The 27,445-nt window shown below is 60.2% G+C and overlaps 1 protein-coding gene across 3 annotated transcripts; it reads left to right on the top strand.

Annotated features, from left to right (window-relative positions):
- Positions 1-1,275: 1,275 nt before the first annotated feature.
- Positions 1,276-26,189, top strand: R3HDM2 (R3H domain containing 2). Of its 3 annotated transcripts, none has more exons than XM_039389100.1 (24): positions 1,276-1,473; positions 7,598-7,796; positions 8,071-8,112; positions 8,540-8,626; positions 9,005-9,131; positions 9,365-9,443; positions 10,139-10,198; positions 10,344-10,484; positions 10,834-10,942; positions 11,945-12,022; positions 13,108-13,139; positions 16,071-16,303; positions 18,606-18,766; positions 19,967-20,056; positions 20,660-20,902; positions 21,442-21,568; positions 21,985-22,220; positions 22,536-22,690; positions 23,061-23,161; positions 23,894-24,063; positions 24,210-24,354; positions 24,441-24,541; positions 24,631-24,715; positions 25,604-26,189. In XM_039389100.1, exons 2-24 carry the CDS (start codon positions 7,629-7,631, stop codon positions 25,951-25,953), a joined length of 3,120 nt encoding a protein of 1,039 aa, XP_039245034.1. In that variant the 5' UTR covers positions 1,276-1,473; positions 7,598-7,628; the 3' UTR covers positions 25,954-26,189. The 3 variants fall into 3 exon arrangements, with proteins under 3 accessions (XP_039245034.1, XP_039245035.1, XP_027583156.2); XM_027727355.2 differs by having other exon boundaries at positions 1,277-1,473; positions 11,927-12,022; XM_039389101.1 differs by lacking the exon at positions 19,967-20,056 and having other exon boundaries at positions 11,927-12,022.
- The last annotated feature ends 1,256 nt before the right edge of the window (positions 26,190-27,445 follow it).

Genomic DNA, 27,445 nt, shown 5'->3' with positions numbered 1-27,445 from the left:
GGTTAGGGGAGGTTTGAAGGCTCTGTGTGGAACAGGGATCCTCGGCCTGGGAATGCTTCCTCCATCCCTTTCTGGCGCTCCTTCGCTTGCAAAGCAGCTCCCGGAGCTGCTTCAGGGCTCAGAACTCCAGGTCTGAGGCTCCAGGGCTGGGAATCAGCCCAGGAGCTGATGCTGAGGTGTTCCCCTGCTCCCTGGGCTGCCACAGGGAGTCACTCTGAGCCCCTGCTGAGCCATCGTGGAGCTGCTGCTGCTGCAGCCACAGGCACTGCTGCCCCAGGGGCTCCCCGTGCAGCACAGTGAGAGCCCGAGCTCAGCTGGAGCCCCTCATCCTCCTTGGCCTGAGCAAGAAAAAGAAATGATTGAAACCATGAGCGAAGTGACCCCTCAGAAAGGCGGTGGCAGCGGAGACGGGAGCGGAGCAGGGCTGGGACCTGGGGCAGGTGGGGGGGTTCTGTAGGGTGTTGTCCGTGCACGTGAATCCTTCTGGAGGCTCTGATGCCTCCTGTGGTATCTGCCATCCCCTCTTTCATAGAAGCAGGGGATATCCTGGGCTGGGAGGGACCCACAGGGATCATCCAGTCCAACCCCTGGCCATGCACAGACACCCCAACAATCCCACCCTGTCCCTCAGAGCGTTGTCCAAACCCTCCTGGAGCTCTGGCAGCCTTGGGGCTGTGCCCACTGCCCTGGGGAGCCTGGGCAGTGCCCAGCCACCCTCTGGGGGAAGAACCTTTCCCTGGGATCCAGCCTGACCCTGCCCTGGCACAGCTCCAGCCCTTCCCTGGGTCCTGTCCCTGCTCACAGGGAGCAGAGGTCGGAGCTGCCCCTCGGGAGGAGCTGCAGCCCCCGAGGAGTCTCCCTTCAATCTCCTCCAGCTGAACAAACCCAGTGCCCTCAGCTGCTGCTCCAGACCCTTCCCCATCCCTGTGTCCCTGCTTTGGACCCTCTCCACCAGCTTTAGACGTTTTTTACCTCGTGGTGCCCAAAGTGCCCCCAGGACTGAGGTTTGGCCGCCCCAGCTCAGAGCAGAGCGGGACAATCCCCTCCCTGCCCTGCCCTGCGGTGCCCTCAGGACACAGAGACCCTTTGGGCTGCCAGGACACTCTGCTGACTCCCATCCCACTCCCCATCCAGCAGGACCCCCCCGTCCCTTCCCGTTCCGGGGCCGGTGCTGCGTCTTTAACGCCGGCTCGGCGGCGCGGAGGCAGCTCCATTGAAGATTTGAAGGAGAGCAGGAGGGGGTGTGGATGTGGATGTGGCCATTGGCAGAGCTGCGCTGCCATCCCTGGGAACAGCTGGGATCTGCCTGGCGGAGCCCCCGAGCTCCGGAGCCGCCGCAGGGATCGCTCTGGCAGGGGCTGCCCGGGGGGGGGGTTTGTGTCCCGGCAAAATCCCTCTGGAGCCGGTGGTGGCCATGGAGTCTCCGCTGAACCCGGGGCACAGCTGACCTGCTCAGGGTGCAGAACCACCACGGTGAGTTTATTTTTAGAACCGGGCTTTAATTCTTTGGGGCTGGAGAAAGATCAACGAAGAGACTTTTCTTTTCCCCTCCCCGGCGCAAAATGCAGTGGAAATGCGGGCGAATATTTCGGGAGTGGGGACCTGACACTGTTCCCTCTCCGGCTGGTGAGTGCCAGGATCCCTGCTGCTCTTGGGGTTAATTTAAAATGGAGCTGGACTAAGTGAATATGTGGCTCTGGGGTCCGGGTCAGCACTTGGGAGCGGGAGAGGAGCTCTCCTCTTCCCCCTCTTGTGCTCTGGGGATGCACCTCCCGGAGAGAGGGAATCCCCGGCCAGCATCCTGTGCTCTGCCGTGTCATTAAGGAGTTCCCCTGACAGCCTCATGGATTCTCCTTGTGCTCCGGGTGTCTGCAGCTTCTTCCTGGGCAGTCCCTCTTGTTTTGCAAAGGCAGACTCTTCCCAGCTCTTCTGCTGGCTTTTATTTTAATGGATTTATTGGTTTGGAGCTGGCTAATTGATGAGGAGTGTTGGCTCCTGAGCTGGCTCTGTGCCATGTGACGTTTGGGGCTGGCTTATGCAATTTGATGTTCTGTAGGACGGTGCTTGTGTTCACATATGCATTAAACCCATTCTTAAATTATTTTAAACCTCTCACTGAGTTGGGTTTAGCGGAATCAGGAGGTTGCTTTGACTTTTCCTCCTCCTCACACACGTCCATCATCCAGTTTTGCCTAAAAACCAGGAAATGATGCTCCCTTCGTTCCAGATTTAGTGCTGGGAGCTGATTTTCCTGGGATGGAGGCAGGGTTACCCTGCTGCAGGATCCCAGGGTCTCCCTCCCTGCTCCTCAGGCTCCCCCGTCGCGCTCAGTCCCAACTTCCACCGCTGCCAGTCAACAGATAAAGCTGAGTTTTATTTCTTTTTTATTTCAAATCGTCATTTCCTCCTGTTTTCAATGTTCCAATCCATGGCTGGACCCCACCTGGAGAAGTGCCAGTCTCTGCTGTGTCCCCCTCAGGGACAGGGGGGTCTCTGTGCCCTCGGCCAGCGTGGGGAGAAGCAGGAGCAGCAGCTGGAGAGCAGAAAGGGGGATACAGACACCAGCCCTGCCTTGTGCCTTCCCCCCATGGAGGTCTGCTGGGAGCTGGGGTGCTTTTGGGGTGATGAGTGAAGTCTGGGATGTGCTTTGCCAGGCAGGTGGGCTCGGGAAGGTGAGGGAAAACCTCATTCCCTCATCCAGCTTTTTCGTGCCGGGGCTCCTGCCTGGCACAGGCTCAGCATGGGAGCAGGGGCCAGCAAGAGAAGAGCTGTTTTCCATGTTTTCCTGAGCCTGGTTGTCACCTGGTGCCTCCAGCCTGATGAGGTATTTCCTTATGGATGGATTCCCAGGGAAGGAATTGTGCTTGGGGCTCTCTGGAAGGACCGGGAGCGTGTCGGGGGGGAGCCGTGCCAGGGAAGGGTTAACAGAAATCCCTGTTCCATGCTGTCCTATTGCATCCTGACACTGTGCAAAGTAGGTGGATAATTCCTTGCTCGCTTTTCAGGAAACCCCTGTGGTGGACAGCCCTCATTAATTGTTGCTGGGAAACTGCTCTGACGTCACCCGAGCAGTTCCCTGGTCCTTGGATGGATACAGGAATAGCTCGTGCTGGGGAAGGCAGGAGTGGGGTGAGATGGAGCAGGGAGCTCTGCCGGGGATCCTCATCCTCGATTTCTTCCCTCTCTCCCGTGGTTCTGCCCAGGGACCCTCAGGAACTGTCCCCAGGCCCTCAGTTCGGGGTGAGCAGGAGCCCTTCCTCCTCCAGGGCTTGTTTCGGGTGGTTCCTGTGACCCTTCACTTGTTAACTCTGTTGGTTTGGGGGGTTTTTTGGTGTTGGTTGTAGTTTATTTTCTCCCTCAGAGTTTGTAAAGAAGTGCTGAGAGGGTCCTTGCCTGGATCCCTGCAGCTCCCAAAAGTCAAAGGGAAGGAAGGGCAGCATCACTGTTTCCTTTCCTTTTACCACCAAACCAATGATGTCCCTTTTCCCACCCGAGGGGAGAGCAGGGCTGAGGTGGCCCCTGGTGCTGGGAGCTCCAGGCTCAAGGCAGCCTGGAACTGAGACTGTTTAATCCTGCCTCCCTTAGAGAAGTGGTTCTTAGCACCATTTAACTCCTGGGGGGTGTTTATACACCTTTTATACACCTTTATATTTGGTTCCTGGGTATCCCGTTTTGGCAGTGGTGTCACACTCCTGGAATACAGTGAGAGCAAGTTGACACCTCTCCTGAGTTTAGTCCTCACCTTGGTGGATGGAGGTAACAAAATATCCAGGTATTTTATTCCCCCTGAAATTGTCTGGTGCTTTTATTTATTCCCCCAGCAAAACCTCCTGCTGCTCCACAGAATTCCCTCAGACTCTTGTCTCACCTGCATTCCCTGTCTCCTTGTTTATATATGAGCTTTTTTCCCCCCCCTTTTTTCACCTGGAGGCAAACCCTTCCATCTGCATCACAGTTTCAGAATTTGATGTCATGTGGGGGTGGAGATTAAGACTTAAAGCCATGACTAAGCACTGGGACTCCGGGAGGGCAAAGATGTCAGGCCTCCTGTTGGGAATTCTGCTGGGTTTTGTCGGAAGTGGAAAAGTAGTAAGGAATTAAATCCTTCTCCAGCAATGGAGAGAGTCTGGGAGAGGTGGCTTTGAAGTTGGAGCTCATGGGTCTCGCTGGTTTTGGGGGTTCTCACCCTCTGACTGGGAGCTGCTTTCTCCAACAGGAGGGAAGGGAGGTGAGCTCCAAAGGCTCTTTACCTGTTGGAATTCCAGCCGAGCCTGCAGGTTTTCCCTGGGCTGCTGCAGAGATGTTTTGCCCGAGCGGAGCCCAGGAGGGAGCTGTTTCGGGAGCTTTGGTTGCCTTCACAGATCCTCCCATCCCCGCCTCCTGTCGCACGTGGCACAGCCGGGACCGTCCCGGCCGCTGCTCCCTGGCCGAGGAGGAGCCTCTGGGATGATCCCCGGGCTCCGAGAGGGAGCGGCAGAGCCCGAGGGTTCGTGCCTGGAGCGGCAGCCCCCTCCCCAACCCCACCGCCCCCACTTTTCCCCCTGCAAACCCTTTCCCGCAGCCTCTGCCGCGCCGGGGGGGGGGACCTGAGTCACCCCCGCCCTGTTGCTCCTGGCAACAGGGCCCGTTGCCATGGAGCTCGGCTTCCCATTGGCTGCCGGGCAGCCAATCAGCGAATTGCTTGCCAGAGCATCACTGGTACCCAGCGGGGTGGGGGGGTGGGTGCTGCTGCCCCCAAAACCCGACCCCGGGACGGGGCAGCACTGGGGGGCTGGGAAAGTCCTGGAGAAGTTTGGGCTGGGAGGGACCACAAAGGCCACCCCGTCCCAGCCCTGTCCTGGGGACACGGCCCTGTTGAATGTCCTTTGGAGGGAGTCTGGGAAAGCCAAACCAGACCTGCTTGATATCCAAGGGAAGTGGAGGGGAGGGAGTCAGGAATCTTCTCTTGGAAGCCAGGGGGGAAGGCTGTGGCGTGGACACTGTTCCTGTGGCCTTGGCTTGGGCAGGGGCTGGGAAGGTGACTTGGAACCATGGAATGTCCTGAGTGGGAAGGGACACACAGGGGTCATGGACTCCAGCTCCTGGTGCTGCACAGGACACCCCAGCGATCCCACCCTGTCCCTGAGGGCATTGTCCAAACCCTCCTGGAGCTCTGGCAGCCTTGGGGCTGTGCCCACTGCCCTGGGGAGCCTGGGCAGTGCCCAGCCACCCTCTGGGGGAAGAACCTTTCCCTGGGATCCAGCCTGACCCTGCCCTGGCACAGCTCCAGCCCTTCCCTGGGTCCTGTCCCTGCTCACAGGGAGCAGAGGTCGGAGCTGCCCCTCGGGAGGAGCTGCAGACTGGGATGAACAAACCCAGTGCCCTCAGCCACTCCTCGTGTGGCCCCTCCAGACCCTTCCCCATCCCTGTGTCCTCTTTGGATCCTCTCCAGCAGCTTTAGATCCTTTCTTATATTGCAGCACCCGAAGCTGCCCCCGGGACTGGCGGTGAGGCCTCCCCAGAGCAGGGCAGGACAACCCCCACCTTCAGCCACCTGTTTCTTTATCCCTGAAAGGTGAGAGGCAGAGGCTGAGCCACCTCAGAGCCTCCATCCCCACCTCAGAGCCTCCATCCTGCCCCTCCTGAGCCGTGTGTAGGCAGCCTCTCCCAGCAGCCATATGTCTCCTTTGCACCCTCATTTAGCTCAGGAGCGGGGCTGTTCCCTGAGAAACAAGGCCAGCAATGGAGTTTATTTAGCAGGAGCTCCCTGCCTTTCCCAGATTTGCTGTCGGATCCATCCAGGCTGGGAATGTGGGACTCCTCTTGCTTTTATTCCCTGCCCAGCCGGGAGCTGCTGCTGCTGCTGCATTCCCAGGGCTCGGCGGCTGCAAACTGCGGGTGGCGAAAAGGCAGCAGAGGTGGAATTCCATGTTCCCCTTTTGGAGTGAAGAGGAGGATATGAATGTGTCCAGGCTCCCTGGCCCGTGGCCAGCGTTCCCAGTATGCCACTGCTGGCCCAGTTGCTTTGCCAGCCCTCAGCTCGACGGCACCTCACCCACCTTCTCCCTTCCACCTTCTCCCACCGTTGCTTCCTTCCCTTCCCTGACACAGATTTTTGTGGCTTCCCTGACGTCGCACCCGTGTCGTTTTTTCCCTCTCCCGAGGCCCAGCTCGATCCCACCCCCCCCCTTCCCCGAGTCCTCTGAACTTCCCCACCCTCTGCAAGCCTCTGTCTGTCACCAGCTCGTGTTTGCCACCCCCTCACCACGGCCCACGGCTGCCCGAGGGAGCGGGGCTGATTCATTCATCCCGCAAGGAATCCTCCTCTGGGAAGCAGCAGAGCACAGATCTCCCCTGAGTTCGGTGTGCAGGGAGAGCTCCTGGAGGCTGCCTGGCGGGCAGGGAAGCTGCAGCAGGAGGGGGCAGCTGATAAATGTCAGTTCCGTGGCTCTGAGTTGTCGTTTCTGGGAAAAATCTGATGCTGTTTCCCCGTGTGGTGCTGGAGTTACATTGCAGCAGGATGGGAGAAGATCCCGTTATCCTTCTTAAATTTGGCTGAGGTGTTTGGCTCGGGGGGAAAAGCTTGTTAGAGGGTGGGTGGTGCAAAGGGAATGAGCTGTACAAAACCTGCTCTTCTATTTGAGTGTCGTGTGTGCAGATCCGGTGCCACCTCCTCCTTCCCTTCCCCAAATCTGCTCCAGATCCTCCTGGATTGTTTAGGCCCCCAGCCTGGGCACAAGGCTAGAGTTTCCTACACTGTGGAGTACTTTGGGGAGGGGAGAGGCAGAGTTCACCACCCTCACCCCCTGCATAATCCAGACTCCCACAAAGGAGGCACATCAGGCAAGTGCTCCCTTCTCCCTTCCTGACCTAATTCCAGCGGGATTCCCTGGGGGGGACTCCTCACCCTGCCCAGGCAGCATCCCTGGGAACACCTCAGCCTGCTGGGATGAGGCCAGGCCCCTGCAGCTGGAGGATGGATGCTTTCCCTGCCCCCTTTTCCCATGAATTTCATGGGATGTTTCCCACTTGCTGAGGTGCTGCTTAGCCTTGACTTAAGTAACTTTTCCCTTTCCTGGTTGTCCCATCCCTGGCTCTGGACTGGCAGCAGTGAGGGAGCAGCTCATGGGAAGCCTCAGGCAGGTGGTGGTGAGGTGATGGAAGCTGAGGTGGCCGAGCTGCCTCCTTGTGTTGTGGGGGCTGGGATTTGGGGAAATAACGCTGGTTTTTGGTTGTTTGCCCTGGGGGCAGAGCACAGCTCAGGTTCCTGGAATTTATTTCACCTGCGGGATGTTTGTTGGTTTAGGGCTGCCCTCGGTCTCTCTCTACACCAGTCACCTGCCTGGGGGCCTCTCTCTGCCTCAGGGCCTTTGTCCAGCCCTGCTGGTATCTCCAAAATCCTGGTGGGATCCACAGAGCTCCTGCCAGGTCCCCTCAAACGGGGGCTGCACCCAAGGGCTGAGTGGGGGGGGGGCTTCAAACGAGCCCTTGGTTTGGGGTCTGCCCACAAGGTGGGGTCCAAGGAAGTTACAGCCTGGACGTGCAAGAGTTTGTGTCCAGGGAGAAGCTCCCCCCACCCCCTGACTCCCTCCCTGTCCTGTCCTGTGCCCTCCTGCAGGTGCCCGTCGCTGCGTCGGAGGGCTCCGAAGATGTCCAACAGCAACACGGCACAGGAGTCCCTGGAAATTATGAAGGAATCGGAAAAAAAGGTGGTTGAGGAATCTGTGAACAAAACCAAATATGTATCCAGGTCACCAAGCAAGGAGGAGGCGGAGAAGGACGGGGGGGAGGAGGTCAACGTGCGCCAGGAGTCTCAGGTGAGTGTGGACGAGGAGAACTGGGCCCTTCCCTGCTGCTCCCGTCCCTTCCCAGAGGGACACGAGGCTTTTCCACAGGGCCACCACGCTGTGCAGCCTTCCCAGCCTGCTCCCTGCCTCTTTAGCTGGGTCTGCCCTGTGCAGACTGGGATAATTGAAATATTCCCTGGGGACGCTCGTGCTCCATCCCCGGGATCAGAACCCCCTTTGTGCCCCGGGAATGGCAGAAAACTTGCAGGTTAAGCTTCCTGCCTTCCCTCCCCTTTCTCCACAGAGGCGAACGTCGAGTCACGGACACGCCAGGAAAAGAGCCAAGGTAGGACCTGTCCTGACATCCTGATCTTCTTTGGGCTGTTCTGAGCTGAGCCCTGAGCTGAGCCCTGAGCCCAGCCCTAGGATGCTGCTCCCAGGCCTTTCCTGTCTCCAGAAGCCACATGGAGCAGTTGATGGTTCAGGACAGGGATTTCCATGTGCTGGACAACATGGAAACGGGGGAAAGGCTGGAATTGCTCTGGCTGAAGATCAGAGAGTGCAGGAATTGGGGCAGGGAACTTCTCACTTAAAGTGTGGTTCAAAGGCTTGGGATTCCAAGCCATTGTGTGTCCCTGGATACCCCTGGATATTCTGTTATTGACCAGTTTAATTGGGAGTGGCTGCACGAGTGGCCTGGGAATGCCACTGCAGGAGCTCAGGTGTGTGTTGGCTGAGGTGTCTTAACCACCCTCTTTCTTTTCCTTCTCCAGTCTAATTCAAAGCTTAAACTGGTCAGGAGTTTGGCTGTGTGTGAAGAGTCCTCGGGCCCCTTTGTGGATGGGCTGCTGGAGTCCCAGGTAGGCCCAGAATGAGACAAATTTGGGAGTGTGGAAGCCCAGAACATCCCCATCTTGCCAGAACTGACGTTGTGTCCAGGGCCAGTGCCTCGGAGAGCCAGGAAATTCCCCCAGGAGCTGGCTGGGAAGGAAGTGGCTGTGCCTGGGACCCCTGCTCGTGGGTGTGGAGGCACCTCAGAGCCCGCCCAGGGCTCCCTGGGAGGAGGGTGGGGAGGGACAGCTCTGTTTGCTCTCACAGAGAGTTTTCTTATGGATTCTTATGGATTGTCTGTGATCTGAGACCTTCCCGTGGTGCTTCTCTCAGCCACCAGCACCTCCAGCCACAGCCAAGGCTCAGGGAGGGTCTGAGGGACTCCAGCCTGCTTTGTTCTGTTCCAGGACATCATCCAGCTGCACGTGAGCTGCCCCTCGGACAAGGAGGAGGAAAAATCCACGAAAGATGGGGTGGAGAAGGAAGAAAAAGACAAGAACAAAGAAAAAACACCAAGGAAGATGCTCTCTCGAGGTCAGGTGCTGGTTTGAACTGGGGAGGTGTTGGTTTGGATGGGGCAGATTGGGAAATGTGGGAACATCATCCCTGTAAAGACACACAGGCACAGCCCTTCCCCTTCCCTTCTTCCTCTTCCTTCTTCCCCCTTTCTCCTTTCCCCTTCCTTCTCCCTTCCCTTCTCCTTCCCTCCCCTCTGGGCTGTTGCAGTGCTCTGTTAATTTGTTGTGCTGCTGCTGTTGTTGTTTCAGATTCCAGCCAGGAATACACAGACTCCACCGGAATAGATTTGCATGAATTTCTAGTAAATACACTGAAAAAAAACCCACGGTAGGTGCTGGGCAGTAAAACAGCTCCCTGAGGGGGTGATGGAGGGGATGATCCCACCCCTGGGGGTGGGTGTGTCCCTGTCCAGGGGTGTTCCCATATCCTGGGGGATTGCAGCACCTGCAAGTGTGTTTGTGTTTTCCTTCTTGGAATTCCAAGAGCGTTACCAGTCCTGGGGCAGTGGAGAAATAAAAAGCATAATGGTAATTTATCTCCTGTTTCGTTCCAAACATGGAATTTTGTGTGATGGAGAGAGAGAGAAAGAAAAATGGCTTGTTTGGATGCAGTGAAGGAGTCTTGATTGTGTTAAACCCCGTTCTGTAAGTGATTGTCAAACACCAACCTGCAAAGGAGCTGCTGTGGCAATAATCCACGGAATCCAGGGAAGGGCTGGCATGGGAATAGCAAAGCTGGAGGCACCACCAGTGGAGCTTCCAGCAGAGCAGGGATTCAGGCTTTCCAAAGCCAAGCACTGTTAGCAAAACAACCTTAAACTGAAAAGATCTGGTGATTAATTTAGCATGTCTGAAAAACGTGGAGTGTTTCAGCCCCTTCCCCTGGGGGTGGGTGAAGCCAGGTCGGTGCTGGCACTTGGGCTGGGTGTTTGGGACTCTCTCTGCTGCAGGAGAGGGGCTGGGAGCAGGGAAGGCTGTCCCACTGGCCCTGAAGTGGCCTTTTCCTCTCTCTTTTCTCGCCAGGGATCGAATGATGCTGCTCAAGTTGGAACAGGAGATCCTGGAGTTTATTAGTGATAACAAGTGAGTTCGTGCCGAGCAAAAAGGGGTTTGTGACGTGGAGCTGAGGAATTTGGGCTCCCAGGGGAGAAGGGAACGTCCCCTGTTCCCTTGTACATCCTGATATGACACTGCTTGGAATTGTGACCCTTTCCCTGCCTCTTCCCAGCAATCAGTTCAAGAAGTTCCCTCAGATGACCTCGTACCACAGGATGCTGCTGCACAGGGTTGCTGCCTATTTTGGGATGGACCACAACGTGGATCAGACTGGGAAGGCTGTCATCATCAACAAGACCAGTAACACACGAATGTAAGGGGGAGGGAGCCTGCCCTTTCCCTTTGCCCTTGCCTTTTCCCTTTTCCCTTTCCCTTCTCCCTTCCCTTCCCCACAGCCCAGGGACGCTCCAGAGCAGGATGGGTTCCACACCACACTTTTTTGCCTCCTAAGAAGGGCAGGGCCCCTCTCAAGAAGAATCAGGGCATGGAATGAATAAATAGGGAAGATCCTTCCCTTCCAGCCCTCCCTGGCTCTGCACAGTTCCCAGAGAAGGGCAGGAGCTCTCGTTGCCATCAGCCAGAGCCGGAATTTCACCCAACAAACATCTCTGCATGTTCTGGGCCCGTCCCTTCCCTCCTAACAAGGGCTGGTTTTCCTGCAGCCCCGAGCAGAGGTTCTCTGAGCACATCAAGGATGAGAAGAATGCAGAGTTCCCACAGAGGTTTATCCTGAAACGGGATGACACCAGCATGGATCGGGATGATAACCAGGTGAGGGGGGTCTGCATCCCTTGGGAAAGTCAGATGTGACCTGTCTAAGATGAGAACAACTCCCAGAATTCTCTTGGGTTTCCTCCAGTAACATTTAACAGGAGCTCCCACCCCACCCAAGCAGCAGCATCTCAATATGAAAACTTCCAAATACCATGGAAAGGGATGAAGAACTGTGGGGGTGCTTCTCCATACCCTGAAATCATCTGGGGGCTGGGCCAGGCTTCAAGGTGAAGCCTTTTGCCAAGGTTTCCTTGGAAATGCCCTGAGCTGAGTGTTGCCAAGTGTGTCTCCCCACCCTTCCTTTAAAAGACCTTAAAGATTATCCAGTCCCACCCCCTGCCACAGGCAGGGATCCCTTCCACCAGCCCAGGTTGCTCCAAGCCCTGTCCAACCTGGCCTTGGGCACTTCCAGGGATGGGGCAGCCACAGCTTCTCTGGGCAACCTGTGCCAGGGCCTGCCCACCCTCCCAGGGAGGAATTTCTTCCCCAAATCCCACCCAAACCCAGTCCCATCACCCCAGCGCTGTCCCGCGCCCTGGGACGTGTTCCTGAGCCTCAGTCAGGGTCAGGAGCTGTTTGCTGCAGTCAGTCCCAGTTTGTGGTTTCCCTGTGGTGCCACTCAGGGTTGCAGCTGCCCACGGAGCTCAGAACCCACGAGGGAGCAGGAATGTTGGCACGGGCTCCAAACAATGGCCTTCGGCTTTCCTCCCTGGGAGCGGGCCGTGGGTGATATTCCAGACCTCTGGATCAGGCAGAGTTCAGGCAGGGTGGTTGTGCTTGAGGCAGGAGGTGGAGGGATGTCCAGGAATGTCCATCCCTGGATGCCTGTGGGATGTTCATCCCTAGACACAGGTGGGTGCAGAGGCAGAGGCCGGGTCACCGCTCCCAGGCCCCACAATCCACCTCCTGCCCGACATTCCCAGCAGCTCCCCCTGCTCCTGCCGGCAACTGCTGACCCCTGAGCTGTGTTTGTCCCTTCAGATCAGACTCCCCTTGCAGGATGGGAGAAGGAGCAAATCCATAGAAGAGCGAGAGGAGGAATATCAGCGGGTCAGGGAGCGGATCTTTGCGCGAGAGGTGAGTTTGGATCCCTCCCCTGCCAGGAACCTCCCGGAGCTCTGGGGCAGAAGGTGGTCTTGAGTGTGCCAAAGAGGTCAGATCTCACTGTTGCTTTTCCCACCGATTTCCCAGTGGTTTTGGGATCTGCCATTGAATTCCAGCTCCCAGCAAAGGTGTCTGAGATGTCGGGGTAGAGGAGCCACACCTGCACCCCCCAGTCTGCAGCTTCCCTAAAATTTCAGGGAGCAGCAGAGGTGGCAGAGGAGGCAGTTCTGCTCCTTGCTGCCCCAAAGATTACAGGTTTATGCAGTGGCAGTTTTGGGATGACCAGAAAACCAGTTGCTGAACCCAAAAGGAGCAGCAGCTGCATCTCCCCAGTGCTGCAGCTTCCACCTCCTGACCCAGCAGTGCAGGGCCCTGCCTTTCCAGGAGGAATGTGGGCCCTTTCCAGGAGGAATGTGGGCCCTTTCCAGGAGGAATGTGGGCCCTTTCCAGGAGGAATGTGGGCCCTTTCCAGGAGGAATGTGGGCCCTTTCCAGGAGAAATCTGCACCTTCCCTGGGCTCAGGGCCTGCTCACTCTCCAGCCAGGGATGGTCAGGGATTTGTCTTACCTGCACAGGCCCAAAGTCCTGGCTTAGGGCAGGGGCTGTAGGACAGCACAGAGTGGGATGTCCTGACTCCTGCTCAGTGTCCTGGCCTGAGCCAGCTTTGCCTCTGCCTTCCAGAGGCAGGGATGACCAGCATGGATCAGGCTGGGCTGGCCTTGAGCCCACTGCCTGGTTTTCCTGGCAATAAATGCCTGGCCTTGATTGTCACATGGAGGAAGGTGCCACCAGAGCTGCCTCAGAGCAGTGGAGGAGGGAGCTGAGGACTCAGATTTGAGAGATCCTGGGTCGCAGGTGCCAGGGAAGGTTCCCAAGGGCCTGGATGGAGATCCACAGGGATCAGGAGGCTCAGCACCACACCTGAGCGACCTGTACCTGCTCACAACACACCCCGTGTCCCAGCCCCACCCTTTGGAACCACCTGGGGTCGTTCTTTCAGAGCCACTAAGTCTCCCTTTTCTTTCCTTCCCTTCCCACCTCCGTGCTCGCGCTCCCAGTCTGGCCAGAACGGATTCCTCACGGACAGCAGGTGAGTGCTGCCCAGCACCTGGGGGTGTCCCCAGAGCCCTGAGTGCTGCCCAGCACCCTGGGGTGTCCCCAGAGCCCTGAGTGCTGCCCAGCACCCGGGGGTGTCCCCAGAGCCCTGAGTGCTGCCCAGCACCCCGGGGGTGTCCCCAGAGCCCTGAGTGCTGCCCAGCACCTGGGGGTGTCCCCAGAGCCCTGAGTGCTGCCCAGCACCCTGAGGGTGTCCCCAGAGCCCTGAGTGCTGCCCAGCACCCTGGGGGTGTCCCCAGAGCTCTGAGTGCTGCCCAGCAGCACCCCGGGGGTGTCCCCAGAACCCTGAGTGCTGCCCAGCAGCTGGGGGGGTCCCCAGAGCACTGCATGGCTCAGAGCTGCTGCTTTTCTCTCGTGTTGTCTGGCAGGCTCTCCACAGAAGGCTTTGCTTGTAGCTCTCCCTCACAGAGGCAGATTTTTAGGGATCTCTCTGTGGTTTATTTTGCCCCCTGTCCTGCTGGAGCAGCCCCCCCATCAGTGGATGCCCGTGGAGTTACTGAAGGTGTTTTCTTTGCAACATCAGTTTTGAGTCCTTGTTTGGCTGGTTCCTCAATGAAAAAGGAGGGTGGGAATGGCAGGGAGGAATTCCAGCAGTTTTCAAACCATTCCACCTCTTGTCTCCCAAAAGGATAGGAAATCCCTGCCCTGACAGTGCCAGGATCAGCATCAGCATCAGGCAGGGCTGTCCCTAATCCTGGATTATCAAGGCTGGATGACTTAATGGTGGCAGTGAAGTGTCTCAGGCTCCATCTCAGCCAGAGGAGCTGCTGAGGGCACTGGGAACACGTTTGAGCAGCGTGTTCTTAGGAAGCAGTTTTCCCATGGATGAAAGGGCTGGAGTCAGGCTGGTGAGTCACCTGGCACAGACCCCGCTGCCAGAGGCTGCTGAGGGCTGAGGATAAAGGATGGGATGCAAAGGGAGAGTCTCATCCCTGCTGTGCTCTGCCTTCCCAGCCAAAGCTCTGGACACGAGGCAGCTCAGTGTGGGACAGGACAGGAGGATCTGATGGGTCAGGAGCAGCTTTGTCCCTCTCCTCGGGCTGTCACCTGCCTGAGGCTGTCCTGGAAAATCCAGTGTCCTCAGCACAGTCACAGGGGCTGTGTCCTGGAGTCTGCCCATGGCAGGGGTGTGCAGGCAGGGGGGGCAGTTCTCAGTCCGTGGGGTTGGAGTAAAACTCCCCCAGAATGTGGCAAAAGCCCCGTTGCTGATGTGGCTGCAGCTCTGGGAGCTGAGCTCAGCCAGGGCTGTGCCAGGGGCTTCCCTGCCTGTGGTGCCCAGGCCCTGAAGAGCTCAGAGAACCTGCCTTTGGGGTTCCCCTGGATGGGAGAGGGAGGATTCGTGGGCCTCAGGACCATTTCGAGTTCTTTAGGGATATAACCACTGCACTGCTCTTCCAAGAGATGGATTTTTGGCTCTCACATGCTCCCAACAGCCCAGGACATCCCCTCAGGAGTTCCAAGCCTCTCTTTTCCCCTCCACAACTGTGTGGAGCTGCTGCTGGGCTCAGCAGCTCTTCCAGTGTGGCATTCCCCTGGGAAAGCCCAGGAACCCATTCCTGGGACAAACCAGGCTCACTGCTTGGGATGTTGTTGTGCTGATATTCCCCAAAGTCCTGCTGTGGCCAGACCTGGCCTGGGCTGAGGGAGGGTGATCAGTGGGGGTACAGCTCTGGGTGCAGCAATATTCCAGTGTCACAGAATCCTGGAGTGGTTTGGGTAGAAGAGACCTTAAAACTCATCCTGTTCCACCCCCTGCCCTGGGCAGGGACACCTCCCACTAGCCCAGGTTGCTCCAAGCCCTGTCCAACCTGGCCTTGGACACTTCCAGGGATGGCACAGCCACAGCTCTGTGCAAACTGTGCCAGCTGGGCAGAAATCCTCCCAAGGGCTGGAGTGGGAAGTGGTCTCTAAGATCTCCATGGACTTGTCTCCAGGCCTTTAAAAGCTCCCTGTTCTGAGACAGGGAGGCCTTTAGCACAGGATCCTGCTCTGATCCTGCTGGGCCCCTTCCATGGCTGCATCTGGCTGGAGAAGGGGCCAGGAGCCAGCTCTCACCAGGGGAGACCCACAGCCCCAGGGGACACCCCCAGCCCCAGGGGAGACCCCCAGCCCCGGCTCTTCACGGTGATGCCCAAAGAGCTGTGCCCTGGGGGGGTGTTTGCTGTCAGACTTTCCCCCCCCCGAGGGTCCCAGACCCAGTGCTCAGTGTCCCCACCAGTGCTCAGTGTCCCCCCACCCCAGTGCTCAGTGTCCCCCCACCCCAGTGCTCAGTGTCCCTCCCAGTGCCCAGTGTCCCTCCCAGTGCTCAGTGTCCCCACCAGTGCCCAGTGTCCCCACCCCAGTGCTCAGTGTCCCTCCCAGTGCTCAGTGTCCCCACCAGTGCTCAGTGTCCCCACCAGTGCCCAGTGTCCCCACCAGTGCTCAGTGTCCCCACCAGTGCTCAGTGTCCCCCACCCCAGTGCTCAGTGTCCCTCCCAGTGCTCAGTGTCCCTCCCAGTGCTCAGTGTCCCCACCAGTGCTCAGTGTCCCCCCACCCCAGTGCTCAGTGTCCCCACCCCAGTGCTCAGTGTCCCTCCCAGTGCTCAGTGTCCCTCCCAGTGCTCAGTGTCCCCACCAGTGCCCAGTGTCCCTCCCAGTGCTCAGTGTCCCCACCCCAGTGCTCAGTGTCCCTCCCAGTGCTCAGTGTCCCTCCCAGTGCCCAGTGTCCCCACCCCAGTGCTCAGTGTCCCCACCAGTGCTCAGTGTCCCCACCCCAGTGCTCAGTGTCCCTCCCAGTGCTCAGTGTCCCCACCAGTGCTCAATGTCCCCCCCCTGTGCTGGCCGGGCTGGGTGTGTGTCCATCCCCTGTTCCCCCCCCCGTGCTGCTGCCCCTTCCCCGAGCCCCCAGTGACCGGTCTCTCCGCAGGGGCCCCCGGGACGGGCTGGGCCGGGCCTCGAGCAGCCGCCAGAGCAGCACGGAGAGCGAGCTGAAGGCGCTGGAGCCGCGGCCCTGGAGCAGCACCGACTCGGACGGCTCCATGCGCGCCCTGCGCCCGCCCGTCACCAAGGCCAGCAGCTTCAGTGGCATCTCCATCCTGACCCGGGGGGACAGCGTGGGGAGCAGCAAGGGCAGCACTGCCAGCAGGACGGCCCGGGCAGGTACAGAGCTGCTTCTCCAGGCAGGTCCAGCTTCCCTGCACGCCTGGCACGCAGGAGTTGGGCTGGGGAACTGGGGGCTTGTGGTGCCCTGGTTACACAACAGGACGTGGCTGGCACCAGGGTCTCGGTTGTGCCACCTGATTGATGGCCTGGTTTGTCACCATCACCTCTGCCATCCCTCCCTCAGTTACCTGGGATGGGGGACAGTGTTTGCTCCCAGCCCCTGCAACTCAGACTCCCAGTTATCGTGGTTTTCTCTCCCCTGCTGTGCCCCAAGTTGGGTCGCCATCCCCTTCTGCTCCCAGAATCCCTCCCAGCCCTGAGGATGCTCAGGGTGAACCTCCTGGCACTGTGCCTTGCTTTCCAAGGAGGGCAGGGAAAGGTGTCACCAATTAGTCTCATCAGACACAACTGTCAGAGAAAGACTCTGTTAGTTGGGATCTGCCCACGATGTTCTCAGAGTGATTCTCTGAGCTCCTGGGAGCAAACAGCAGCTGGAGCTGGGCCTGAGCCCCAGAGCTGCTGGGGGTAGTGCCAGGGTTTGGGAGCCAAAGGGAATTAGGATCCCAGGTCTCTCTGCTGCTTCAGCTCAGTCCTTCCTTGTCTGTGCAGGTACCACAGAGCACAGCCCAGGGGGGATGTTCCTGGGGGGTGTCACAGCTCCTGGCAGCAGCTTCCCAAGGGATGTGTGTCCTGGGTGTTCCAGGGAATGTCTGTGCTCCCCTCGGACGGGGAGGAGCAGAATCCATCATTTTCAACCTGCTGCTTGTGAAGGGTGTTTGTGGAAGGGGCCACAGAGGTTTTGCTCCCATTTTAGCCTGGTGACAGCTGGGGGAGCTGCTGATGTGTCAGTGAGCAGAATCCAGGGTTGTCCCACTGTCCTCTGTTCCTGCAGCAAGTCCCAAATCCTTGGGAACTGTCCTTTTCCTGAGGAGGAGAGGCAGAGCCTGGGTAATAACTGCTCTACAAGAGTCCTTTCAACCAAAAAGGATGTATTTAAGAGGCTCCTGGACCATGTCCCAGCACCCAGCCTTTGGAACCACACCCTCATGTCCCAGTTTGGAGGTGCCCACGGTGTCTCCCGGGATCCTGTTCCCATCGTGCCAGGGCTGTGCTCGCTCTGGGTGTTCCAGCCACCTCCAGGACTGATTCATGGAGTGCTGGGAGCACTTATTTGAAGATCTGCCCCAACGTGTGCAGAGCAGAGCGAGAGAGGAGCTGCTTTTTGGCTCTTCCTGTAATTTTCCCTCCGGGTCTCCCCTGGGAACAGAAGCCAGTTGCTTTCCAGGCTTTATATAAGGGCAGATGATTAGAAACATCCTGGGAGAAAGAAAAAAAAATAGGCAAAGGAATTATCACTTGAGGAAGAAAAACACCAAACCCACCTCCCTCCACATCCTTATGTTTATTCCACGGGATTGGAAGTGCCTGGGACCTGGGGGCTCTTTTCCCATCACAGCATCCAGCCCCTGGGCAACTGGCAGTGGAATATTCCCTCCTTTGCAGCAAGTGGCTGCTGACAGAGCTCCTCAGCAGAATCCCCGGAGATCAGCTGGGGAAATGTGGGAGATCAGAGGCAGAATTGGTTAAGCAGCAGCTACTGGGCATGAAGCAATAGTTGCACAGCCCTTTTATTTCTGGAAGTAAGACTGGAATGCTGAGGAGACCCTTCCCAGCCGGGTGTGCATCACACTCCTTCCCAGCTCTGCCTGCCATGGGAAGGGGTTGCTTTCAGCTTGCCATTTCCCAGCCTCTTCCTCAGAGAGGAGGGGTCTGTGGGGCCATGGAATGGGGTCCCCAGGGAATGGGGTCCCCACGGAACGGGGTCCCCACACTCCCCTCTCTGCTCTGGGCACTCAGGTTGGTGCTGGTGCCCGTGCCCAGAGCTGAGCTGGGACTGGAGCTCCCCAGCTCCTTCCCCCGATCCCGTGGTGCTGAGCTGACACGGGCACCCCTGGCAGCTCCCTGATTTTGGGATCCCTGCCTTGTTTGGGGGTGAGGAGCCTCCCCCAGGCGGGTGCTGCTGTTGGCAGCCGTGTGGGGCGGGGGAGGAGATCCCGGGATCAGCCTTGGAGGGTCAGTGAGTGCCCCTGGCCATGGAGAGGAGGGGGGTCCGACCCCCGGGAGTGTCACCAGCAGTGTCAGCCCCTCTCTTTGCTGTGAGCAGAGGCACAGCAGGGCCTCCTCCCTCTGCCTGCTCCCCTGACCCCCTGGAAGCTCCGGGGGTGGCAGATCCCGCTCGGATCCCCCCGAGCCCGCGTGTGCCGGGGGCCAACGCTCCGTGCCTGTCTCCCCGTTGCAGGTTTGGTGCTAGGAGCCCCCGAGGGGTGCAGCCAGTCCCCGTCCTCGCAGCCCAGCCGTGGCCTCCTGCCCTGCACGGCCCCGCCGCCGCCCCCGCAGCCCCCCGGCATCCCCCCCCCCGCCCAGCAGCCGCCGGCCATGAGCAGCCCCATGATGTCCCAGGTGAGTCACTCAGGGCCAGAGGGCTCCCGGGGGGGCTCTGGGCCCAGCCCTGGGGTTTGGGGGTCCCCACGGTCGCGGTCCCTCCGTGCTCGTGGCAGAGCGGGGGGAGGTCGGGGGCTGTGCTGTGCCTGAATGATTCCATGGGATGTCCCAGCTTCCCAGCCCCTTCTGATCTGCTGGGGCCAGCAGCCCCTTTGGAGAAAGGGTCTGTGGTCTTTGGATGAGTGGCAAACTGGAAGCAGTTTCCCTCGGGACTGTCCCGACTGGTCCTTGGGTTTGAGCTCCCCGTGGTTGGTCTCCTGATGTCCTGGGGGAGGCAGACCTGGAGCTGAGCTGGGTGTGTCCTCCAGACCCTCCCCAGGTTAAAGCCAAGGGCTGTTTGCTGTTCCACAGCCTGCTGGGCTGTTCCCAGGGGTGGAACCCTCTGGAAAGCGCCCATGGGTGTCATTCCTATGGACTCGTTCTGCCCCTGCCCCTGTGACAAACCCTGTCCTGCTGCAGGATCACTGGGCCATGCTGGTGTTTTTATTTGTATTTTCTGGTCTGATGGTTTAGGTCCCGGAAAAACTGATTTCAGGTGTTTGAGTGAGGGTCTGGAAATGCACTGTCCCCATGTCCGTGTCCCTTCAGTGTCACCAAAGGTTCAGTGAAAGGACTGACCCCCCCCTTCCAGCACTGACCATCACAGGGTCGATGCCCAAAGCACAGAGTTTGGGGCCTGAGTGAGGGGTTGTCATAAAGCAGGTCCTCAGGGTGACAAAGTGGGGGGCCCTGTGGAAGGTGAGCGTGCAGGGAAGGCATTCCCAGCAGGAATGGCATTCCCAGCAGGAATGGCCAAGGAGCACTGCAGGGACTGCTGGAAATGGGAGAGATGGGAGTGTTGTGTGGGGAGAAGTGACCCTGCTGCTGCTGCTGGCCCTCGTGAGCTCGTGCCACTGCTCCTGCCAGGCAAGAGCTGCCTTGGGACAGGCCACCCCTCCCGGGCTCCTCCCGGGTGTCCGACCGGGATGGATCCTGCCCCGGAATGGTCTCCGTGCTTCCCAACCCCTGCACTGCCCCTCTGTGTGTTTGCAGTTGGCTCACTTGACTAACCTTGTTGTTCCTTCTTTCTCTCCTTCCTCCTCATCCTTCCCTCCGTCCTTCCTTTCCCTCTCCCTCCCTTTCCCCGGATCTCTCTCCTCCCTTCTCCGCTGGTCGTAGCCGGTCCCGGCGCTGCAGCCTGTTCCGTACTCTCCAAGCTCCTGCCCCCAAGTCCTCCTGCCAGTCTCTCCACCCCAGCAGTACAACCTGGTATAAACCCCAGTTCCTCTTCTGCACTCTCTGTTGTGCTCTGTGCTGTGTTTGTGTTGTGTGAGCTTGTGCTGATCAGGTATGTCCCGGACACCGACCCCGTGGGGTTGGGATTCACGGAGCTCTGTGCTGCACTGGGATTCCTGAGGCTGGGGCACCACTCATCCCGGAGTGGCAGTCTTGCAAAGAGCCTGGGAAAAGCAAATTCCAAGCCCAGAGCTCCCCAGGAAGCGATGCTTGTGCCCAGTGCTGGGGTTTGGGAGCCGTGGCTGCCCTGTGGGCTCAGCCAGCCCCTGTGCTGTCTCCACTGGGATCTTTTGGGAATGGTGTGCCCCACGGGACGTGGCCTGCGGGCTGGGGTCACCCCTGCCTGTGTGGGACCCCCTGTGTCACTGAGTGTCCCCTGAGCATTAGGCCCCCCAGCAGGTCGCGTGTCCCCCCGTCCTGCTCTGGGCCTGTGGTTCGTGTCCAGGGGCCTGTGCTGGGGGAGCTCCTTGCAGAGCAGGGAGCAGGGCTCTGCACTCCTCAGCACAGCTGTGTGCTACGTGCTGCTGTCCCACATGCTGTCCTCCTCCATCCTTCCTTCCCCTTGTCCCACTCCAGGCCGACGAGCTCAGCAGCCCCTTCGGGCAGATCAGCCTCAGCCGACAGGGCTCCACGGAGGCCCCGGATCCTTCCTCGGCGATGTTCCAGTCGTCCCTCATCTCCCAGCACCCTCAGCAGCCAGGATTCATCATGGCAACCCCTGGGCAGCCCATTCCCACCTCCAGCTACTCCGCCTCGGGGCACACGGCCCCCACTCAGCAGGTGCTGCAGCCCCAGGGCTACATTCAGCCTCCCCAGCAAGTAAGGACACGAGGGGACGTCCCCAGAGCTGGCAGGGGCTGCGGGGGAGTGGGCCCCTCTTTGTCTGCTGCTCCTTGGTGATGGATCCACCCTCAGGGGTCCAAGCTCCGGGTCTCACCCTCCCTTGCTAGGCACAGGATGGTCCCTGTCCCTGTGAGCCCACGAGGCTCCTGCCTGGGGACCCCCCCGGGCCACTCCCGGCTCTCAGTGGTGGGGGAGGGACAGTGGCCGGACTCAGGGCTGACACCTCTAAGCTCTCTTTGGGGTCCTGCAGGGCTTTATGACCTCTAGGACTGTCCCCTGAGCTGTGAGGAGAGTTGTGCCTACTGTGCTCTTGCACTACTGTGCTGGGAAAGGCTTGGATGAGGAGGCTGGGAGGCGCGGGAAGGGGCTGCGGTTCCCCACGGAGCCAAAGCCCTGGGTGGTTCCCTTCGGCAGAAGCCAGGCCAGGTGAGAGAGAAAACTGGTCCTGGGGGACCAGCTTTCTTGGATCCCCTCCCTCCTGTGTTCTCACCACTGCGTTTTCTTGCCCTTGGTAGATTCAGGTTTCTTACTACCCCCCCGGGCAGTACCCGAACTCCAGCCAGCAATACCGACCCCTCAGTCACCCAGTGGCCTACAGCTCCCAGCGCCCACAGCAGCTCCCCCAGCAGTCCCAGCAGCCAGGTAAGGGGGTGGAAAGGGGGGAGGGGGGGCAGCTTCCCCTTTTCTGCTGCTTTTGTGGCTCTCAGCATCTCCCGTGTGCTCTCTGGGGCCAGGTTGCTCTTCCCCGTCTCCCGCTCTTTGCTGGACCTGTCTCTCGGCTGGGAATTTGGATCCTGGCCTGTAGAGGCTGTTGAATCCTTCCCCTCCCTTTCCTCCCAGCTTGCTGGAGCGGGGATGAGGTGGATTTAAGCCCCACTGAGGGGATTTAAAGCCAGGAGCTTCCCTCAGGTGTTTTTACACCTGCCCTAAGGAAGCCCATTCCCCACTCTTTAGCAGGAGGTGGGGGCAGAGCAGGACTTGAGCCCCTATATCCCAAGTCTGGGGCTGTTTCCCACGTCCAGCTGGGAAGCTGCTCCATTGAAACCCTGTTCTGGCAGGTTTACAGCCAATGATGTCCAACCAGCAGCAAACATACCAAGGTGTGATGGGGGTGCAGCAGGCACAGCCCCCCGGGCTCCTCAACAGCCAGAGGAACAACATGGGGGGCCAGATGCAGAGCGTGATGGGGGTGCAGCAGGCACAGCCCCCCGGGCTCCTCAGCAGCCAGAGGAGTGGGATGGGGAGCCAGATGCAAGGCCTGATGGTCCAGTACACGCCGCTGCCTTCGTACCAGGTGGGCATCTGCTGCTCTGCAGCGTGGGGGGCTGGGAGGGGACCCCAACGGGCAGGGTGTGCCCCGTTCCTGTGCCTGAGGGTTGGAGCCAGAGGTGGAGATTACCCACTTGGAGAGCACCTTGGGGAGGGCACATCCATGTGGGACTCTGTGGGGCACGTCTGGAGCAGGAGGACAGGGAGAAGAGCTTGGGAGGGGCTGCCCTGCCTGGGCAGGAAAACACCCCCCGGAATCTCTTCCCCTTGCCGGTGTCTCCTTGGGCCAGTTCTCCTTGCTCCGTGTGACCTGTAACCTGCTGCTTTCCTCCCTGCCCAGGTTCCCATGGCCAGTGAGTCCCAGAGCGTGGTCCAGCAGCCCTTCCAGCAGCCAGTGCTCGTGCCAGCCAGTCAGTCTGTGCAGGGGGGGCTCCAGGCTAGGGGGGTCCCCATCTACTACAGCGTCATCCCCACTGCCCAGCAGAACGGCACCAGGTACAGCTCCTGCCCCTTGGCCTGCTCTGGGGAGGGAGTTTTGGGGGTGTCCTGTCGGGGCCAGGAGACAGCCTTGATGTTCCTTGTGGGTGCCTTCCAGTCAGGGGATTCCATGATTCCACTGGATGATTCCATGCCCTGCTGAGAGGGGGGAGCGTCCTGTTCCTGCAGCTGGAGGTGCTTGAGCACCACAGGAGCTGCTCCTCCCTGAGTCCTGCCTCCCATATCCAGGGCTTCCTGGCCACCAGCATGCCAGGCTCCTGTGTGTCCAGCCCTCCCAGTACAGAGGGAGCTGGGAGTTACCTGCACAGCCCCCCCGGGGTTTTCCCTCCCCATCCCCGTCCTCACCCGCTCCCTCTCTGCTCCTCAGCCCGTCCGTGGGGTTCCTGCAGCCTCCTGGCTCCGAGCAGTACCAGATGCCACAGTCCCCAGCCCCCTGCAGCCCCCCCCAGATGCAGCAGCAGTATTCAGGTACGAGGGGCAGGGCTGGCACCGATTCCAGGTGGGATCAGCCTTTGGATCGTGGGTGGCGGAGCTGCCAAGTCTGGCAGCGTCTGCGCAAGGGGGTTCCTGAGGCTGGGAATCCCACTGAGAATGACCGGGATGTGGCACCAGGGGGGCACTGGCCTGTGCCTGGCATCTCCCTGCCCTGGTGGGCAGCGGGGTGGGGGTGGCAGAAGGAGCTGGGTGGGCTGTGGATTGGTGAGAGCGGGGAGAATTGTGGATGAGGAGCCTCAGGATTCCTGCTCCCTGTCCCAGCCACTGGGAGCAAGGTGGGGCCTTGTGAGCCGGTGCAGGAGCTGGACTGGGATTGTGGAGCTCTGGGCCTGCTGAGCTGCAGGATCTGGGCTGGGATGCTGGAGCTCTGGGCCTGCTGAGCTGCAGGATTTGGGCTGGGATGCTGGAGCTCTGGGCCCAGCTCCGTGCTCAGAGTCCTGCAGCGACGCTCAGAGCAACCACTGAGCTGCCACCCATCAGCTTGTCCCCCCTGCTCCCATTTCTCCTGGATTAAACACCATCACTCCCCGATGTATGATGGCATCTAGGAGAGGGATCCCCAGCGGATCCTGGTGGGGCTTTTCCAGAGAGGAGAAGAGTCCAGAGCGGGATCAGAGGGAAGGGAGTGCAGTGGCAGGGACAGGCAGGTGCCCCAGGTCCCACAGCAGCAGAGCCCGGGCCAGACGTGCCTGTGTCTGTCCCCAGGGGTGTCCCCGTCAGGCCCCGGTGTCGTGGTGATGCAGCTGAATGTCCCCAACGGCCCCCAGGCCCCCCAGAACCCCCCCGTGGTGCAGTGGAGCCACTGTAAGTACTACAGCCTGGAGCAGCGGGGGCAGAAGCCAGGAGACCTCTACAACCCCGACACCAGTGCTCAGGTACTGGGCGGACTGGGAGGGACGGGGAGGAGGCAGCTCGGCCTCTGGGGCTGCCGGGGTGGGCTGGGCGATGGGTGGGGGGTCACCCCGCGGCTGTGGGAGCGCTCCCAAGCACCGGGGGTGTCTGACACTGTCCCCCCCCCCAGGCCAGCACTCAGCTGAACAGCCCCATCACGTCCCCCACCCAGTCCCCGACGCCGTCGCCCGTCACCAACCTCAACAGCGTGTGCACGGGGCTGAGCCCCCTCCCCGTCCTCACACAGTTCCCCCGGCCCATGGGCCCGGCACAAGGTAAGGGGGAGGCGTGTGGGGACAGCCCAGGGCTGGGAGTTCCCCGGGGCGTTTGCCAAGGTCCCCACGGCCGTTGCTCCTCGCAGGTGACGGGCGGTACTCGCTGCTGGGCCAACCGCTGCAGTACAACCTGTCCCTCTGTCCCCCGCCACTGCTCCACAGCCAGCCCGGCTACACGGCACACCAGGTACAGCCGGGCCACGGGAGCTCCCAGTCCCCTCCCCGCGAGGCCTCGGTGTCCCCTGAGGTGACACGGTGCCCTTTCCACTCTTCAAGGGGCAGACTGGGATGAAACACGGGAACCGGAGCAAGAGACAGGCCCTCAAATCGGCCTCCACCGACCTGGGCACAAGCGACGTAGGCAAGTGACCCCCTCAGGCAGTTCCCTCTGCCCTCTCATGTCCACACACACGGGGTTTGGGGGCTCCAGATGCCCACACCAGCATCCCACAGGACCTTGTGCTGCTTCTGGGGAGTGGTTCCTGCCTGTCTCTCACCCGGGGGGTCTCCGCAAGGTCCCTGGGGAGGGAGGGACCCGCAGCCTGAACGGAGCAGCCCTCAGTGACCCTCTGGAGGCCTCGGGCCTGTCCCCCATGTCACCTCCGTGTCCCCACCAGCAGCTGGTCGCAGGGGGCCCTTTAAGAGCCGCCCTCCCTGCCCCTGGCATGGCCTGGCTGTGCCACGTTAATATTAGCAAAGAATCCCTTCAGCAGCTCTGCTAAGCCTGGAGCCAGGGCTGGAGCCAGGAGCTGCACAGGGGCTTGGGGACCACCAGGCAGGGACTGGGGCAGGAGCTGCTGAGGGATTTGGGGACCTCTGGGCAGGGCACAGCCACGTGTTGCTGCCCTCTGTGGATGCAGCCATTCTCCCTCCCAGGGTCAGGGTTGGCTCCCAGTCCTGCTCCCTGAGGTTTGGGGGAGGAAAACAGGGCAGAGCCCCTGGGAGAGCCCAAACTGCCCAGCCAAGGCCATCCAAAGGACACCAGAAGGACTCGGTGTCACTGGAGCCCTGGGACACTGGGCAGCTCCCAGCTCCTCCCGAAGCAGGTTGTGTGCACGGGAGGGGATCAGGATGGGGCACTGCAGGGAGCAGGTAGGGGCAGTCTGGGGGAAGTGACTGACTCAGCGAAATACCTGGGGGCAGCTTGGCACAGCACAGCTCTCCTGGGCCAGGGAGAGGTGGGTGCTCCAGCCCGGGGGGCTCCCGGGGCACCAGGACCCGGCCGGTGACTCGCCCTCTCTCCCGGCAGTGCTGGGCCGGGTGCTGGAGGTGACGGACCTGCCCGAGGGCATCACACGGACGGAGGCCGACAAGCTCTTCACCCAGCTCGCCATGGCCGGTGCCAAAATCCAGTGGCTCAAAGAGACTCAGGGGCGCCGCGGGGACGGCGGCGGCGGCGGCGGGGACAACAGCGGGACTCCGGAGAACGGCCGGCACGGTGACCTCGCTGCCTTATACACCATCGTGGCCGTGTTCCCCAGCCCGCTGGCTGCCCAGAACGCCTCCCTCCGCCTCAACAACTCCCTCAGCCGCTTCAAGCTGCGCGTGGCCAAAAAGAACTACGACCTGCGGGTGCTGGAGCGGGCCAGCTCCCAGTAGGGCTCCCGCGGGCACCGGGCACCCCCCTGGGCCTCTTCTCCTCCCGCCCTCCCTTCCTCTCGCCCCCCCTCCCTTGATATATTTATATGAACATAATTAAGAGACGAGAAGTTGATTTTTTTTTTTTTTTTAATTATTATTATTTTTGGCGTGCCGCCCGTGCCCGCCCCCCCCCCCTGTGTCTCTGGTTTTGTTTAAGCACTGTGTTGGACCGCACATACAGGTGTTGATTGGTATGTTCACTGCACATTTTATTTAATCGGATTATTATTTTTTTTGGGGGGGGGGAGGAGGGGGTATTTTTGGTTTTATTTTATTTGGGGGGGGGGTTGTTTTAAATAAAAAAAAAAAAAAAAAAAAGGAAAATTGTCCATCACTCGAGCACAACTTTCCCGTTCTCTGCCAGTGCCAAGGGCTGGGGGCTCTGGGCTGCCTTGGTGGGGTGAGGGGACAGTGGAAGGGGCACTGGAAGGGGATGTGTCCTGCCCAGTCCTGCCCCTGTGTTGGCATGTGGGGAGCCCAGGCTGGGACTGGAGTGCTTGGCCTGGGGCTGGACCCCTGACAGATGTTCACGGCCTCTTCTCTCAGCTGCCAACCCCATCCAGCTGTGCCATGGCAGGAATGAGGGCATGGAGTGTCCCCTGCCGGGAAGCAACATACTCCTGGTGACTGAGGAGCAGCACCTGGAGCTGGCACAGGTGCAGGTGGGGACAGGATTTGGGCTGGCACAGCTGGAGCCTCCAGCAGCAGTGGGACGCTCCCAACGCAGGTAAGAGAAGCCGGGAAAGGGGGGACTCCAACTCCAGACTTGTACCAGCTCCCCCCTCGCTGCCCCCCACAGCTGGGCAGGGACTGTGGGGACCCCAGGGTGCCCATCCAGGGCCCTGTCCCCCACCACAGGCAGCCTGGCAGCACTGGGCTCCCACTCCCCCCATCCCAGCAGGATTTGGTGCCAGAGGGTGCCAAGGCAGTCACAAACTGCCCCACCAGAGCCCCCTCTGCTGCCACTGTGCCCCGTGCCCCCCACCCAGGCTCCAGTTCTCACACACACGAGCGAAGGAGGCCCCGAGGCCGGAGCCCAGAGCCCTTGGAGTGCCCAACTCCCGGAGCCCTCGCTGTGCCCGGTCCCTCCGCTGTCCCATGCCAGGCTGGGGGGGCCCCTGGCACGCCCAGCAACCCACCAACGCAAATAGCCGGCGGCTCCTCCGCCCGCTCCCGCCCGGCGCACGCCGGGGCTCCAATTTCCCGGCGTCAGCCCCCGGCAGGGCTCAGCTGTCGTCCCCCCTGCCCTGTCACTCCGCCGGCCACGGGACCGCCCTCCCCGCGCCCGCCCGGGGGCCTGGGGGCTCTGCACCGGCACCGGCCGCCCCTCGGGGGGTTCAGCAGCGCAGGGCGAGCCCTCCAAGCACAGGGTAAGTGGGTTCCCCTGCCCGGCCCCCCCCTCGCCGTGGCCCTGACCCCCGTGGGCCCCCCCGTGCTGCTGCAGGACCTC

The sequence above is a fragment of the Pipra filicauda genome, unplaced genomic scaffold (assembly GCF_003945595.2).
Source record: "Pipra filicauda isolate LSUMZ 115617 unplaced genomic scaffold, ASM394559v2 scaffold704_size142039_pilon, whole genome shotgun sequence".
Taxonomy (NCBI): domain Eukaryota; kingdom Metazoa; phylum Chordata; class Aves; order Passeriformes; family Pipridae; genus Pipra; species Pipra filicauda.
Note: the sequence above shows the minus strand (reverse complement) of the source record. Positions and strands in the feature narration are given on the sequence as shown.

Excerpts from the sequence above, each read along its gene's own strand:
- R3HDM2 (XM_027727355.2), top strand. The coding sequence starts at position 7,629 with ATGTCCAACAGCAACACGGCACAGGAGTCCCTGGAAATTATGAAGGAA. Across the intron at positions 20,903-21,441 it reads ACATTCAGCCTCCCCAGCAA|ATTCAGGTTTCTTACTACCC; the intron begins GTAAGGACACGA and ends TGCCCTTGGTAG. Across the intron at positions 21,569-21,984 it reads CCAGCAGTCCCAGCAGCCAG|GTTTACAGCCAATGATGTCC; the intron begins GTAAGGGGGTGG and ends CTGTTCTGGCAG.